The sequence below is a fragment of the Pongo abelii genome, chromosome 9 (assembly GCF_028885655.2).
Source record: "Pongo abelii isolate AG06213 chromosome 9, NHGRI_mPonAbe1-v2.0_pri, whole genome shotgun sequence".
In the NCBI taxonomy this organism is placed as follows: domain Eukaryota; kingdom Metazoa; phylum Chordata; class Mammalia; order Primates; family Hominidae; genus Pongo; species Pongo abelii.
In genome coordinates, this window is record NC_071994.2 from 16816059 (window position 1) to 16832590 (window position 16532).

General features: G+C 36.3%; 1 protein-coding gene and 1 long non-coding RNA gene across 9 annotated transcripts in view; one reads left to right on the forward strand and one right to left on the reverse strand.

Annotated features, from left to right (window-relative positions):
* The window catches only part of LPXN (leupaxin), a 51090-nt gene that overhangs the window by 7902 nt on the left and 26656 nt on the right, over window positions 1-16532 (forward strand). For 6 of the 8 annotated variants that reach the window (XM_054524347.2, XM_054524348.2, XM_054524346.2 and 3 more), the window contains exons 2-3: window positions 367-524; window positions 16145-16244. In XM_054524347.2, coding sequence (XP_054380322.1) covers window positions 367-524; window positions 16145-16244 — 258 coding nt within the window. Of the gene's footprint in view, window positions 1-366; window positions 525-6902; window positions 6950-16144; window positions 16245-16532 lie in introns of all 8 variants that reach the window. The other 2 variants (XM_002821760.4, XM_054524343.2) reach the window with 1 other exon arrangement.
* Window positions 7010-8613, reverse strand: LOC129048609 (uncharacterized). Its single transcript, XR_008511103.2, has 3 exons — window positions 8086-8613; window positions 7469-7504; window positions 7010-7266 (listed from the first exon to the last, which is right to left on the reverse strand). It is a non-coding gene; the product is annotated as an uncharacterized LOC129048609 (long non-coding RNA).

The following is a 16532-nucleotide window of genomic DNA, read 5'->3' on the forward strand; positions in this document are numbered from 1 at the left end:
ATGAGGCACTATACCCAGCCCAGTTTTATTTTTTTCTAATTAAGGATATTTGTGGGCAATCTACCCTAAATGAATGATGAAAATTAATACCCGTGGTATAAAAAATCAAATTATAGCATGAGACTATGAAATTGAATGCAACCATAGAAAATAAGAAACAAACCACAATTTATGGAGGCGTTAAACATTTCTTGGTAGGATTCACCACATGCTTGAAGTGAAATAAGGAATAAGGGAAAGTATTTGAAAATAGCCATAACTGAAGAAAAGGAGATGAATGTGGGCACAGTGAAGATATTTAAGGAGAAAATGACTGTAGAGATTTAAATATTCTCTGTCATGATTCTCTTGCTTCTTATGATGTAGATGCCTTATTGGAGGAACTGGAACGCTCCACTCTTCAGGACAGTGATGAATATTCCAACCCAGCTCCTCTTCCCCTGGATCAGCATTCCAGAAAGGAGAGTAACCGTGATGAGACTTCGGAGATCCTTTCTGTTCAGGATAACACAAGTCCCTTGCTGGTAACTTTTCATTTATTATAGTCCTTAAACATGGATGTTTGAGTGCATTTCTGAAAATTAACTGTATCCCACATAAAATGGTATGAAAGGAGAATAATATATCCAAGAAAGAGAAAAAATAATGCCTCAGTGTTAATCTAAAGATGTTTTTGGAAAGAGGAGGAGAATTGAGAAAATCATCACAGAGGAATGAGTTTTTGAGAACTAAATTTTTTTTTTTTTATTTTTTTATTTTTATTTTTTGAGACAGAGTCGCATTCTGTCTCCAAGGCTGGAGTGCAGTGGCACAATCTCGGCTCACTGCAACCTTCACCTCCCAGGTTCAAGCAATTCTCCTGCTTCAGCCTCCCAAGTAGCTAGGATTACAGGCACGCACCACCACGCCCAGCTAATTTTTGTATTTTTAGTAGAGATGGGTTTCGTCATGTTGGCCAGGCTGTCTCAAACTCCTGACCTGAGGTAATCCACCTGCCTCGGCCTCCCAAAGTGCTGGGATTACAGGCATGAGCCATTGCACCCAGCCGAAAACTAAATTTTTTCTAATGAGCACATGATCACAGGCAGAGTATTGTCTGATTCACTGGGGATATTCTGATGTTACTGTGGGGGCATCAGAGATGCATGTTGCAGTTTGACTGGAATGGTACTCAGGCCAGAGATCACCTGAGGAAGGCCAGGTGGCAGCATAGACAAGTCTTCTCAGGGTGACTTTTTAGGGTCACTACTTCCCAGGTCTTATTTTCTGCTGAATAGATTAGGAAATTCAATTATTAGTTTACACAGAGATGATGAAGCTCTAGGGAACCAACTCAAACTAACCAAATTGACAAGTGATTTTGTATATATATTTTAAAAACCCAGGGCAGTTGCAGTGGCTCAGGCCTGTAATTTCAGCACTTTGGAAGGCTGAGGTGGGGGGATCACTTGAAGCCAGGAATTTGAGACCAGCCTGGGCCATATGGTGAGACCCCTGTCTCTACGAAAAATTAAAAAATGAGCAGCGTGTGGTGGCGCGTGCCTATGGTCCCCGCCACTCAGGTGGCTGAAGCAGGAGGATTGCTTAAGCCCAGGTGGTCGAGGCTGCAGTGAGCTATGATTGCGCCACTCCATCCCAGCCTGGGCGACAGAATGAGAGCTTGTCTCAAAAAACAAACAAAAAACAAAAAAACAAAACTCAGAAATCAAATTTATTAATTTATGGTTACAGTTAAAGCTATCAAATAAAACAGCTATATTTACTCATATATGCATCCTCTCCTATGGATAAGTCTATATGGATGTACATTATAATTAAAAGGTTGCTCGATGAGAATGGAATTAGTGTAAGATGAATTAAGTAGATGCTCTTCATAGCTGGTAATTTTGTACTATGATATTTTGATTCATCATTGTTCCCTATATGAAATAGCCGGAAGCAAAGACTTGAAATTTGAGCTCAGGGGTAGTTTACCCCCTAACTGTTCTTTTCTCCAGACACATACACAGTTTTAAGGATACGAATTTATCTCTCTACTAGGGAACTATTGTCTTTGTTCTCAATGTTAGATTATAGCTGTAGGCTCCTAAGTGGTCTCCTGCCCTTTCCCCCACTGCAGTCTGTTCTCAAGCAGCCAGGGTCACCTTTAAAAACTAAAGTCAGACCCTGTCATTCTTCTACTCAAAACCCCAAAATGACTCCCCATCTCATTTGGAGTAAAAGCCATAGTCTTATGTTGATCTTTCTGGGGTGACCATATATCCTGGTTTACCTGAAAGAGTCTTGGGTTTATGCTTGTTTTTCTCACATCCTATTAACTTTACTTTTTACCCCAGATTTTCAATTTTATTTAAAGTTTTCTTATCAGTATTTGCATTAAGTAAGCCACTATGGCTTAACGGACCTCCTTCCAGCTTCTTCCATGGTCTCATCTAGCAGTGTATGAAACACATATTCAGTGAACAGTGCTCTTTTTTTTTTCAGATGGAGTCTGTCTATGTCACGCAGGCTGGAGTGCAGTGGCACAATCTTGGCTCACTGCCACCTCTGCCTCCCAGGTTCAAGTGATTCTCCTGCCTCAGCCTCCTGAGTATCTGGGACTACAGGCGTTCACCACCATGCCCAGCTAATTTTTGTATTTTTAGTAGAGACAGGGTTTCACCATGTTGACTAGGCTGGTCTTGTACTCCTGACCCCAGGTGATTTGCCTGCCTCAGCTTCCCAAAGTGCTGGGAATACAAGCACGAGCCACTGTGCCCAGCCAAATTCTGACTTAATTATGGTTAAATGCAAAAGATGGCTAATGATAACTTGTCTTTTTTCTTGATTCTGTTCAGATGAAACCTAGCTAGCAGCAGCCTTTCAAGAATTATATGCGGGGTGCTGACTGTTAAAGCTAAGAGCTCAAGCACAAGTAGTCAGAGATAGCTAACTCTTCTGATCTTAGGTGGTAGCAGAAAAATTTCTGAGGCTTTTCCCCCTGCTGGCGACTTGGTGAACCACCACTCATGCCCTCCCGTTGTCGTGTGGTGGGTGGCCTGTGAGATGCATGGAACCTCCTCAGAGTCAGTAGAAAATGGGAGAAATTGTAGCTTAATGTCATACAAATTATGTTTAGGAAATAGAGGCTAAGTAATTTTGCATAGAGTATAGTGTAACCTAATTGTTTTATTAAAGCAGTTTTGTTATTATTTGTATATGTGAAGCTGTATTTATTTTATTATATGGTAATGCCTTTTGAATTTTACAATAAACCCTTTTAGCAGTTAGCTCAAAACAAAACCCACGTGTTTAATTGTCTCAAGAAAGCTGATAATGAATATGCAACGTGCAGAAAATATTTGTCAATATTTACCATGCACCATGCAGGCAAGTAGAGAGATCACTATCCCTTTGAAAACCAGAAGGTACAAATATGGTGAAGCAGCTTTGGCATCTGTTTCCAAAGTTAATAATTTAAGAAGAATATGCCTTAAAATGACTTCAACACGGCAGCTGCAGGAGGCCTATGTACATGTCATTGTGAAGCACACCTTCCCATTAATATCAAATAACTCATAAATTAATTTTGCTCATTTTCAATTCCAAGTTTTCTTGTACTTGTAAGTAAACTGGTAATAATTAATGAGTGATTTCCCTTTGCAAACCTTCAAATAATGTTTTTTATAATAGTGTCCTTAAAGGTCTCAATTCGAAAATGTATTAATTCTGAAATGTTTCAATTTTGTTTTTTATCTAATTCAAAGAATCAAAATAAAATATGTGAAAATTTATTTCCTAGTCAAAAAGTGAAACATCTGACGTTGTTAATGCCACTGTAAATTTAGTTGAAAAGCTCAACATTGAAGGTAAACTGCTGTTTTTGTTGTAAGAATATGAATACAAATGTTAATAGAGCACAGCATTGTGTTAAAAATGTTCTTACCAAGTTAACAAGCTATTTAGCAGAAATGTATTTGGAATTGGTTGTAATGTGCTCAAAATTTGTGACTGCATTCAAACAAGCTGCAGTATTCTATCAAAACAGAAACTAAAATTGTCAAAACGTATAAATATAAATATATATACACACACACACACACACACACACACAGAGATTATATAAGTAACTGATCTACAAAACTTTTCTGACAGAAGCTGATATTGAACACTACCATGCAAGGAAACATTTCAGAATGACTATATGTATATTCCTGTCTGTGTTGCATGTCATCAGTTGGATTTTGGGAATGCCTGAGCCTTTGAAAAACCACTTTGTAAAGCAACCCAAATTTAGACTGCATTATGTTCAAGACCAGTTGGAAATTTTTAATCAATTACTGAATGAATGTAGCATGAAAATTCAGCTTTTGAAGCTTTTAGCAAGTTACAATTATGTAAAATAAGGCTTGCAAAGGAAGAAGCTCAAATTTCTCCCTACGAAAGCCAAGAAGGAGTTGAACAAATCAAAAGATGAAAGCAGATATGGTTTAATTATCTATTTTGACAATTGTGCTTCAGAAAAATCTTGACTTTGATGTATTTTGACTTCTAATTTTATTTGGATAAATTTTTATTCTCTACAAAAATGGAGAAAAATTGTGAAAGTCTATGATTTTGCAGTATGTAGATTTGGTGAAATGTTGAAACAATCACAGATATAGACAACTTGAAAGTTTTATCTTGTAAGAAATTATTGAGCAAATGTGCTTTGAATGAAGGTAGAAAGACAGCACCTATGATGATATTGGCCTGAAATATTTACGTATTTTAATATAAAAAATGAGAAGATTCTTCATTTAGCAGAACTTACAGGTTCATCAGTATCTAGAGAAGAAATGTGTTCTCAGTTAAAAACATTACAGTCTATAGTGAAGCATCAATTAAAGTTGTCCACAATTTCAAATATATTAACCATAAAATGAAGTTTTGAGAAAGATTGCAGTTTTATGAAAATAATAACTGTTTAAATAAAAAACAAAGAAACACATGTTCCTGAAAAATGTCCACATCCCAATGCTAGAAACAATAATATCTAAATAACCAATTAAGGTATGTGAATACATATCAAGAATAATTGTCTGTACCATTAAAAATGTTCAGATAATCAATTTTTTTTTTTGCTGTTGAGACAGAGTGTCACTCTGTTGCCCAGGCTGGAATGCAGTGGCATGATCTTGGCTCGCTGCAACCTCCACCTCCTGGGTTCAAGCAATTCTCCTGTCTCAGCCTCCCGAGTAGCTGGGACTACAGGCGCCCACCACCATACCTGGCAAATTTTTTTTGTATTTTTAGCAGAGACAGGGTTTCACCATGTCTGGTCACATGAGACCAGGCTGGTCTCAAATTCTCCTGACCTCAAATGATGCACCTGCCTCAGCCTCCCAAAGTGCTAGGATGATAGGCGTTAGCCACCGTGCCTGGCCAATATTTTTTTAAAGTTTCTTGAATGTTCATAACTTTGTATCACTATCACTTTAAGATATTTCAGGAAGTTTTTATTTTGAAAATAAATTTTGGATAGAATTATCTTATAGGTCCACCAATATAATAAGACCAAATTCAGGTCAATAAACACATTTTTTTTTTTTGAGACCAAGTCTCGCTCTGTCACCCAGGCTGGAGTGCAGTGGCGTGATCTCAGCTCACTGCAACCTCTGCCTCCCTGGTTCAAGCAATTCTCCAAGCCTCAGCCTCCTGAGTAGCTGGGATTACAGGCACGCACCACCACTCCCAGCTAAATTTTTGTAGTTTTAGTAGAGACGGGATTTCACCATGTTGGCCAGGATGATCTCGATCTCCTGACCTCGTGATCCGCCCGCCTCAGCCACCCTAAGTACTGGGATTACGGGCGTAAGCCACCACACCCGTCCAATAAACGCATATTTTAAAAATGATACAACCTCGTGATCCGTCTGCCTCGGCTGCCCAAAGTACTGGGATTACGGGCGTGAGCCACCGTGCCTGGCCAATAAACATATATTTTAAAAATGATACAATATGACTTATTTTTGGAACCCATTTTCTTTCTAAAAAATATCCCATTCTGAACATTTGGTGATGTGGCCACCCCATCTGCACGATCTGGCCCCTTTACTTGCTGTCCCTGTGTCCTTGGTTCACTCTGCTCAGGCCACACTCTTCTTCTCGTGGTTCCACAGATGCTCCAGGTGCTTTTCCTGCTGGCCTTTCCACCTGAATCATGTGACCCCAGATATTTGCTTTCTTTCCCCACCTCCTATATAAGTCCTTGCTCAAGCGTTCTCTTCTCAGTGTGTCCTTCCCTGATCAGTATATTTATAATTGCTGTCTCTCCCCACTTCCCATCCTCTATGCAGAATATTACTTTTACATACCAATTTCTTTATTATTTGTTTCACACCACCAGAATGTAAGCTCCAGGGCTTACAGTCTGTATTTGATTGTTTTGCTTTTTGACTGCTACATCCTCAGCCCTGGCACATGACAGGCCCTCAATACATATTTGTTCAATAAATAAATGAATTGCCAGTCAACCATCTTTTAGATTCACATGTTATTTCTTTTCATATGTCAAGTTTAATAACATTATAGTCTCCCCCTAGGCACCATCCTGTTTAGTTAAAGGGGCTTAGCTCTGACCCATTTTATTTGTTTTATGGTTCTTATCTAAGGAGGATCAACTTCTCTATTTCAGTGGTTTTTAGGCAAGGAGGGGCTGCTAGTGTTTGTTCACATGCCAACTGCTCTGTTTAGAATTTGGCTTTTCTTTGTGGGATGGCTGGTAATTCCTCTGGCTTGTGAAAGAAAAGCTCATAGATATGCCACTTGTCAATCCCCTTTAAAAGCTACAAACATCTATTAACTGTGGGTATCATTAAGCTTCAACATTCTGATAACAAAAATTTATTCTTTGCTCTTCTCTTGTCACTTACATATCTTAGGCGCAGCTCGTGTATACTACCAATATCCAGGAGCTCAATGTCTACAGGTATTTTTTTTTCTATTAAATGCTTTTAAAAATTAAAGTTAGTAGATAATTGTTATCAATCTTTGTTTGGGTGATAATTTGCTTTGCAAGTGTTTATTATTAGAACTCGTATATCATCCTCCTCTTTCCATAGTCTTTGAGCATAGGTAGAATTCTGTGAAGCTGACTTGACAACTCCTCAAGGTGCCTGGCTTCTGGAGGGGTTGTCTAGGCTAGTGGGCCCTGCTATGTCCATTACCACCTAAAGAAGTGTAAATACTCCCAGAGTTACCACAGATGTTTTGTCCACGCTGTTCCAGATGTTATGCTTCAGTTTCCTGAAAGATAAAACACACCTGAAGAAACTTCAGCAAGATTCTAGCAATGTCAGAGCTAGGATGAGGGTTAAACTAAGACAATGGGTCTCCATGGCCAACTGATGAGTGTTTACTTTTTCTTTCCATATTTGCTCAAAATTTGTATAATGGGTAGAAGGATTTCCTTTTATGAGAAGTTCCATATTAAAACAGATACACTTACTAAATCATTTCTCCTGGCTAAAGCAGAATTGGCAGTCTGAAAAAATAAAAAGATTAATTTACTTATTCTGTCCTTAGTTATAGCTTGCAATTTTTAACATCAGACAACTTTCTGGAAAATAAATTAAAGGGCATAAAATATAGATAGTAAAGATTCATGCTTGGGAAACAGTGCTAGACCACACCTTATTTGGTTTCCAGATTGCAGTCAATAGTGCACACATGCAAGGCAAAAATAAGGCAAGAAATGTGCTACAAGAAGTTTTCTTAAAACTTCTCTCTTAAGGATGCTTTTTACTTTGGTGAAGGTAAGGTCAATTTATTGATACATATTGCCAGTTTATTCTAGTTCCAAGGATGTTGCCAGGTGAGAATTCCTCCTAGTCCCTCCCCAGTCCCTGAAGCCCTAATGAAAAATAAAAACAAAGCAAAACAATAACAAAAAGTGGCTGGCACACAATAGGTCCTCAGTAAATATTTGGTTTCTTAAATCTAGGAAACCAAGACTCCAATAGAAATGCGAGTGAATGCATGAACATATAACATGAAAACTAGCCCAACCAACAGCCTGTATATCTGGCACTGTGTTTAACTGATGGTGTACCAATACTAACTTACTGACACCCTCTTCCTCATAGTATGGGCCTCTCTGGCCTATTTCCCATGATTTCCTGCTTCTCTTGCTCTATATTCCAGGGGAGCTGATGCCTTGGGTTTTCCAGGCTCCAGGATCAGTTGGTCCTCACTCTTCAACCAATGGGAGGCACTGTGGAAAGACTGCAGGGTAAAAAGCAGCGAAATCCAGGGCATTTCCCCCCCAAGTCGCACTATTTCCACAGGATCTCTGTCAGCAGCTTTATCTTCTTTATGACTTCAGCTGGAGCACAACAGGTCTGCTGTGGTTTCAGCTTCTACCTGTTGACTTGGGCCCCTAGCTCTGGTAACTTTTCCTCTTTTCTTTTTCCCTTTGGCTTAGGGGTAGTAGTGACTTCTGTGTTACTCAGTGTCTTCTGTTTTGCTTCTTAGCTCTCCCCTCACCTGTGTAATCAAGTTTCTGGACTAAACTCTGTGTACTCATGTGGCTTGTGTTTTCCTGACTGGCCTTTGATGTACTTCCCATTACTGAATGATACTTGCTGTGTAGGCAGGCCTCTGTGGGAGAGTGACATAAAATCCAGGTGACCTAGTAAATATGTAATAGATAGATGCACATCCCTGAGACTGGTATCACTCTGAGCTGGCAAGGCTAGCATATAAATAGAATATTAGACACACAAACTAGATTCCTGCATTCTGTTTCTACTATTTACTCTGGCTTGCTTAAATGAACTAAATATTGCTTTTAACATACCTTCAAAGTATTTTCAATACTAGCTCTGAATATAACAATGGAATAACATTTCTAGTATAGTTATGTATCAATAGCAACATGAGCAATAATTTAGAAATGTATCTTTTATATGAACAGAAATAATTCTGGTAATAATGGAGAGGAACAAGTCATAAAAATATAACAGAGAAGTAAGTAGGGGAAAAAAACCCAGCACAATGAAGCCCCTTGTTTAAGTCTGGATTCTTTTAGATGCATCTCTTGTGATATATGTTACTGAAATCTCTGAGCAATGAAGTAAGTTGCTGCTGATGACATAGCCAAGCATCTTTACTATCTTCAAAAGGTCAGGGAGCAAATCAAAGGTTCTTCTCTTTTCAGGAACATTTCCTGCAGTGGGCACTTTAATTTGTAATCATTAACTCTTCAAGGTCTCTCATTTCTTATGTAGAATTTGATACTGTTGACTCAATAACTGTTGTAGTATTATAACAATGATCTATTTCCCTTTCTACACTGCACTAGGACTCTAGTTAAAAACCAGTGGGAATTCTTTGAATAAGCACAAATTTTTGCCCCAACTGTGAGATTGGAAGGTTTTTTAGGAATATACAAGCCCTGCTAAGAAACTGCATTTATTCTGCATTTGGGCATAGGGCAGCAGAATGTGTTCACAGTCCTGCTGCCTTTTGTATTCCCAAGGCATTTGCCTGTGGCAGCAGCTACGAAAGGATTATGACTGATCGAGCTGTGAGAAAAAGCTCCAGTGTACCTTCTTGGAAACGTCGACGATGGAGTGAATCAATTTCTTGCATACTTGACCGTTTTTGCTCTCAGATTAAAACAAAAAATCTTGCATCTAGTAGAGGGCCATGTAGTACCTAAAAGATAAATCTTTTATCTTAAGAGATATCCATTTTCCTCTTATATTTTCCTTGTTGTTAAGTGATCAAAAATAAGTGGACATGAGACATGTCGTATCCAAAAGATAGTCTTTTCTTCTTAAGAGAGAAAAGTATCCACTTTTCTTCTGCTTTTTTTCTGGCTGATAACTACATAAAGATAAGTAGTAACTGTATGTTTTCATTTTTGAAAATATATTAAGTGAAAGACAGAACATTTACTTGTATTTATGACTTTGCATCTTTGCAGATGAGAGAGAGAAAAGGCTTGAGTAGTCGTGAGACAGAGGGTTTTGGTTTGGTGGGTTATTAGCTAAGCTCTGTTGATTAATGTTGATTACAAACATGATTCCACAGTCAGTTACCTTTTTATACCTCTTGGCCCAGTGATTTCACTTCTTAAAATTTACTCTATGTAAATGATCAAACATGGGTGCAAATATTTGTTTGGCAGTATTGATTATAATAATGAAAGAAAACAATCTAGGTGTCCAGCAATAAATTATTGGTTTGATAAATTATATAATACATTATATATTTGAAAATATATAGCCTTTAAACATTATTTTGGCAGATAATTCATGACACACAGCACAAACTTTGCAGTTTGCAGGCCCAAGCTCTTTGTTACTTGCCAACTGTATTATGTACAGAAAAGTTTTTAACTTCTCTAAGCCCCAGTTTTTCATTTGGCGGTGACAATACCTAGGTTATTATAAAAGATTTAAAGAGAACCTGTGTGAAGCTCTGTATAGAGTGTCAGGCATATTGCAGACAGTCAATAAATGCTATCTATTATGGTTGCAGAAGATAGAAAAATGTTTGCATAAGAGTAGGAAAAATGTATAATTTTAGTTTTCTAAAATTACACACAATCATAGTTAAGTGTAATGGTATTAGCCAAAATGTCCAGAGTAATTGCCTCCTGAAAAGGGGATTATATGTGTTTAAAATTTTTTCTTTATATTTCTCTGCAGTTTTCAAATTTTCTACACTTAACATGTATTAATTTTATATTTTAAAACAATTTTAAATAGAAAGCTCTACACTGTGACCGTATTTATGTACTTTACTGAAGGTTGTTTGTAGAAGCATTGTGTGTGTGTGTGTGTGTGTGTACAATAACTGAGATATACAGGTGAATTGCACTACTGATGTCTCATCTGACACCTCCACCACTTCATCTGTTGGCCATGTGTGTTAGCTATTTTCCTAGTATAGAAGACCTGTGTTTTGTTTTGTTTTAAAAATATAACTTAAGATACAAAACTATTTCATAAACTCATGTGCATAAAAAGTCAAAGAATTTGGAAATGTATACATAGGGTGAAAATTGAGACCACTCCGCTTAGAGTCTTTCCTTTCACCAACTCATTACCAGCTCTATGGGTAACTGCTGTCAGGTTCTTCTCCTTACAGACTCATGTGTGTGCATATTCACACTTATGTACATGGGCTTACAAATTTATATAAATGGAAGTATTTTTTTTTCTTTTTTTAATTTGAGATACGGTCTCTCTCTATTGCCCAGGATGGAGTACAGTGGTGTTATCTCGGCTCCCTGCAGCCTTGACCTCCTGGGCTCAAGTTATTTTCTCATCTCAGCCTCCCAAGTAGCTGGGACCACAGGCAGGTGCCATCACACCCAGCTAATTTTTAAAATTTTCATAGAGATGGAGTCTCCCTATGTTTCCCAGGCTGGTCTTGAACTCCTGGGCTCAAGCAGTCCTCCTACCTCAGCCTCCTGAAGTGCTAGGATTACAGGCATGAGTGACTGCATCAGGCTGGAAGTATAATTTTCGTATTGTTCTGGGCTTTTCTTTTTTACATTAACAATGTATGTTGGAAGTCTTTTTTAGTTCACATAAATCTATGTCTGCTTAGCAGTTGCATGTTATTCTATAGCATGGATGAACCATAATTTATTTTACTTTAGCTCCATTGGTTTATTTCCAATTTGCTCATAGAAACTGTACCCTAATAAACGTCCTTGCACATATATTTATATATGTATGTCCAATTTTTCTGTAGGATAGATTCTTAGTAGCAAAATTGCTGAATCAAGTGGTATATGTGTCTGAAATGTTGATAGATACTGCCTTGCAAAAGTGTTTATAAATTTACATAACCACCTATGGTATATATAAATGTGTATGTGTATATATATATATATAAAATTCATATTTTGCCAACACTGCATATTATCCCTCTTTTAAAATTTCAACTAATAGGTAAATATTGGTATCTCATTGCTTTAAATTGCAAATTTAAAGATTAATGAGGTTGAGGGTATTTTTATATAGTAATAAACATTTGAGTTTCCTTTTCTGAAACCTGCTTTTTAAAAGAATCCTTAGCTCAGGTTTATATTTTTCTAAATTATTTATAGATTTCTTTAAAATCTTGAATATTATATTTTAAATATTTATTTATATTTAAGTTTTGTGAACTCAGCTGTATCAATATTTTTTTCATTTTTGACATCACTTCAGAATTTTATGTCCATCTTAGGAAAACCTTCATTACCCCAAATTGTAAAGTATATTCTTCATTTTTCTATTATCTTTACACTTAAAAATATTTATATCTATCTTTAATTTGTTTCAAGTTTATTCATGTATGTGGTGTGTTGGGGATCCATATTTATTTTGTCCCAAATAGGTTGTTATTCTTTGAGTCAAATAGTCTGTTTTGGATGATTTGAAATGCCACGTTGATCAAATAGGAAGTTCTTTTAGGTGCAGGAGCCTGTTTCTGGGTTTTCTAATCTACTCCTTTGACCTATTTGTTTTTTCTTTTTCTTCTTCCTTTCCTTTCTTCTCCTTTTTTTTTTTTTTTTTTTTTTTTGACAGGGTCTCATTCTGCTTCTGTTGTCCAGGCTGGCATGCGGTAGTGTGATCACAACTCACTGCAGCCTTGGCCTCCTGGGCCAAAGTGATCCTCCTGCCCCAGCCTCCTGAGTAGCTGAGACGACAGGTGTGTGCCACCACATCTGGCTGATTTTTAAATTTTTGTAGAGACAGGGTCTCCCTATGTTGCCCAGGCTGGTCTTAAACTCCTGGGCTCAAGCAGCCCTCCTGCCTCAGCTTCCCAAAGGGATCACAGGTATGAACGATCGCACCCAGCCCTATCTTTTTTTTTTTTACCAACATCATACAAATTTAATTATTGTTACTCTACAAGACACCACATCTATCAAGACAAATCTTCCCTCCTGTTTTTTTTTCTTTAAAACTTTTAATTTTTATAGAGACCAGGTATCTCTCATGTTTCCCAGGTTGTTCTCAAACTCCAGGTCCCAAGTGATTCTCTTACCTGGACCTCCCAAAGTGCTGGGACCACAGATGTGAGACACCACACACCCCTCCTATTTTTTTTTTTCAAAATTGTCTTGAGTGTTCTATCCCATAAATGTTAACATCACCTTATTAATTAGCTTGAATAATTATATCAGAATGTTTATTTGAATTACATTGAATTTACAATTTAATTAGGGGAAACTGATGTAATATTTATCTTCATTTATGTAGGCCTTCTTTTCTAAAAATAAATTTTGTGCATATTTAAGGTGTACAATATTATGTTATGGGATATGAATAGTTAGTAAAATGGTTACTATAGTGAGGCAAATTAACATATTTATTATCTCACACAGTTACACATTTTTGTTTGTTTGTTTTTGTGGCAAGAACAGCCAAAATTTACTCATTCAGCAGGAATCCTAAATATGATACAATTTCATTACCGATAGTTCTTATGTTGTACATTAGATCTCTAGGCTTGTTCATCTTTCATATCTGCTACTTCATATTCTCTAACCTACATGTCCCCATTTTCACCCCCTTTCCTGCCCCTCATCACCAATGTATCTACATATTTGACCTTTTTAAGTAACAAAAAATATTCTGCCTCTAAGTGAGATCATGCAATATTTTTCTTTCTTATTTAACTTGGTATAATGTCCTTCCAGTTCATCAATGCTGTGACAAATAGCAGAATCTCCTTTTTTTAAGGCTGACTAATATTCTGTTGTGTATGTGTGCATATTTCACAATTTCTTTATTCCATTGGTGTCCATCCATTGATGAACACTTAAGTTGTTTCCACCTCTTGGCTATTGTGAATTGTGAATATTGTGGCAATGAACATACGAGTGCAGATATCTTTACGAAGTGGTAATTTCATTTATTTTGTGTCTGCCCAGAAGAAGGATTCCTGTGTCATGTGGTATTTCTATTTTTAATTTCTTTAGAAACCTCCATATTATTTTCTGTAATGGCTGTAACAATCTACATTCCCACCAACAGTGTGTAAAGGGTTCTTTTTTCTCCATACCCTGGCCAACATTTGCCATCTTTTGACTTTTTGAGAATAGCCATCTGTTTGTGAGTGATATCTCGTAATAGTTTGATTGCATTTCCCTGATGATTAATGGTGTTGAATACCTTTTCATATACCTTTTGGCCATTTTTATTTCTTCTTTGGAAAAATATCTATTCAGGTCCTTTGCTCATTGTTTAATTGGATATGTGGATCTTCCTTTATGTCTGCCAACGGTTTTTCTTCATAGAATTCTTACACATTTCTTGTTAAACATATTATTTGATATTTTACAACTTTTGTTAGAATTGTGAACAGGTTCTTTTTTTCGCATTGGATTTTCAAACTGCTTATTGATGATTAATAGGAAAGAGACTGTTTCATTTCATTCTTGTATCTAATCACCACCCTGATCTTTTTTATTCATTCCAATGGTTGTTCAGTCATTTATCTCACATTTTCCTGGGAAATTATTATACCATCTATTTTAAAAGAAAGAATGAGGATGTGCTGCCTTTTTTTCAAATATATAATTCTCTTATTGTACTTTTAAATGCGTTTGATAATGTATTCTAGAATAATGTTGAAGATTGCCAATGATAATAGGATCTATGTCCAGCTTATCTCTTAATTAGAAATCTGCTTAATAATTATGAGGCTTGCTATAGATTTCTTATGGAAACAATTTTATCAGTTTATAGACTTTTTCTTATTTTTCTTGATATTCAACAACAGGAATGGTGGTTAAATGTCTTCCACTGCTTTTTCAGCACATATCATTGTGTTTATAAAGCTTTTCTCCTATTTGTTAACGAATTATATTAATCTTTTTCCTAATTTTGAATTTCAAACTATTTTTGGATGACCAGTATAAACGCCACCTAGCCATGACTTGTTAAAATTTTTTATGTTTTTTTAAAAAAAAATTTCAGCTAATTTTATTTAACCTTCTCTCTTCACACATGCACATCGTTTTTTCTTTGATTTTAAAAAGTTTCTGTGCTATTTATAGAATGAATTAGGTAATGTTCCATATTTTTCTATGTATTTGGGAATTTTATACAATGATCCCCCAAAAACTGTGAGTTTTTGTTTTATTTCTTGTTTTCTGTTTCACTAATTTATGCATTTATTCCTTCTGTTCAATTATTTTAGATTTTTCTGAGACTCTTGGAAGTTTTGTTTATTTCTGATCCTTCTCATTTTTTAATATCACACTTAAGTCTGTTTATATATTTTCTTCTCAATAACATTTAGCTTTCAACTCCCAAAGGCATGTGTGTGTGTGTGTGTGTGTGTGCGTGTGTGTGAGTGTGTGTGTGTGTTTTCATTGCTATTTCTAACTGGTTTGAAAATTCAGTTTAATTTTTTTATCCCAAGAATTATTTAGAAGTGCTTTGTTTTTTCTTAAGTGGATAGTTTTTATGATTAATTTGTACTTCCATTCACTCCAATCTAAGAATATGGTCTATATGATGTACTTTAAAAAATTTATTGAGCTTTACTTTGTGTCCTCATACATAGTTAATTTTACTAACGCTTATGCAGCTACTTGAATAGAATCTGTATTCTGTTTATTGGGTCCAAAGTTTTATTTATTTATAATTTACTTACAATTATATGAATATGAAATCATCATCATATATATTATCTAAACTTTCTGCACCAGAGATTTGCAAACTTCTTCTGTAAAGAGGCAGATAGTAAGTTTGTTAGGCTTTTGTGGACTATAAAGTCTTTGTAGCAACTACCCAACTGTGCAGAAAAGCAGCTATAGACAGTAGATAAATGAATGGATATGGCCAGATTTGATCCAAGGACCTTAGTTTGTTGATGCCTGCTCTATATTCTAGTTTATTTTTATTTTTTGACAAAAACTGACAGGAGATATAATACTTTTTGTAACTTAGATGACCAGGGAGAAATAGAGAAAAAAGGCAGAGAGGACTTGTTTAGATTTTTGGTCTAGTACATATTAATATATTTTTAAAATACCCCCATCTCTAATTTTAGCTTCATATCCAAGGGATTCATTATTACAGTTGCATTTCCAGTACTTTATGTGTGGCTTAACATTATTTGAGTTTCGATTTGTTCATATGACTTTTTTGTTTTCCCTCTATAGCGAAGCCCAAGAGCCGAAGAAATCACCACCACCTTCTAAAACGTCAGCAGCTGCTCAGTTGGATGAGCTCATGGCTCACCTGACTGAGATGCAGGCCAAGGTGAGTGCAGTCCAGATGATAAACAGGGCCCATGCGGTCACCAGTTTATCTTTGTGGAACTCAGCTCTCCATTCTCCCACTTAGGAATTTTCCTAAGTTGTTATTGCTTTTTCCAGACTAAATTTAATTCCATGAATTAACCCATCTTTGTACTATGTGTTATTTGGACACAAAAATTAATATATAATACAGACTTTGATCTCAAGGAGCTGGAGTGTGCTTGGCAAAATGAGGCATAAGTTTCTTAACATTTATAGAATAAAAGCCAGGTGGTTTGCAAACATATGT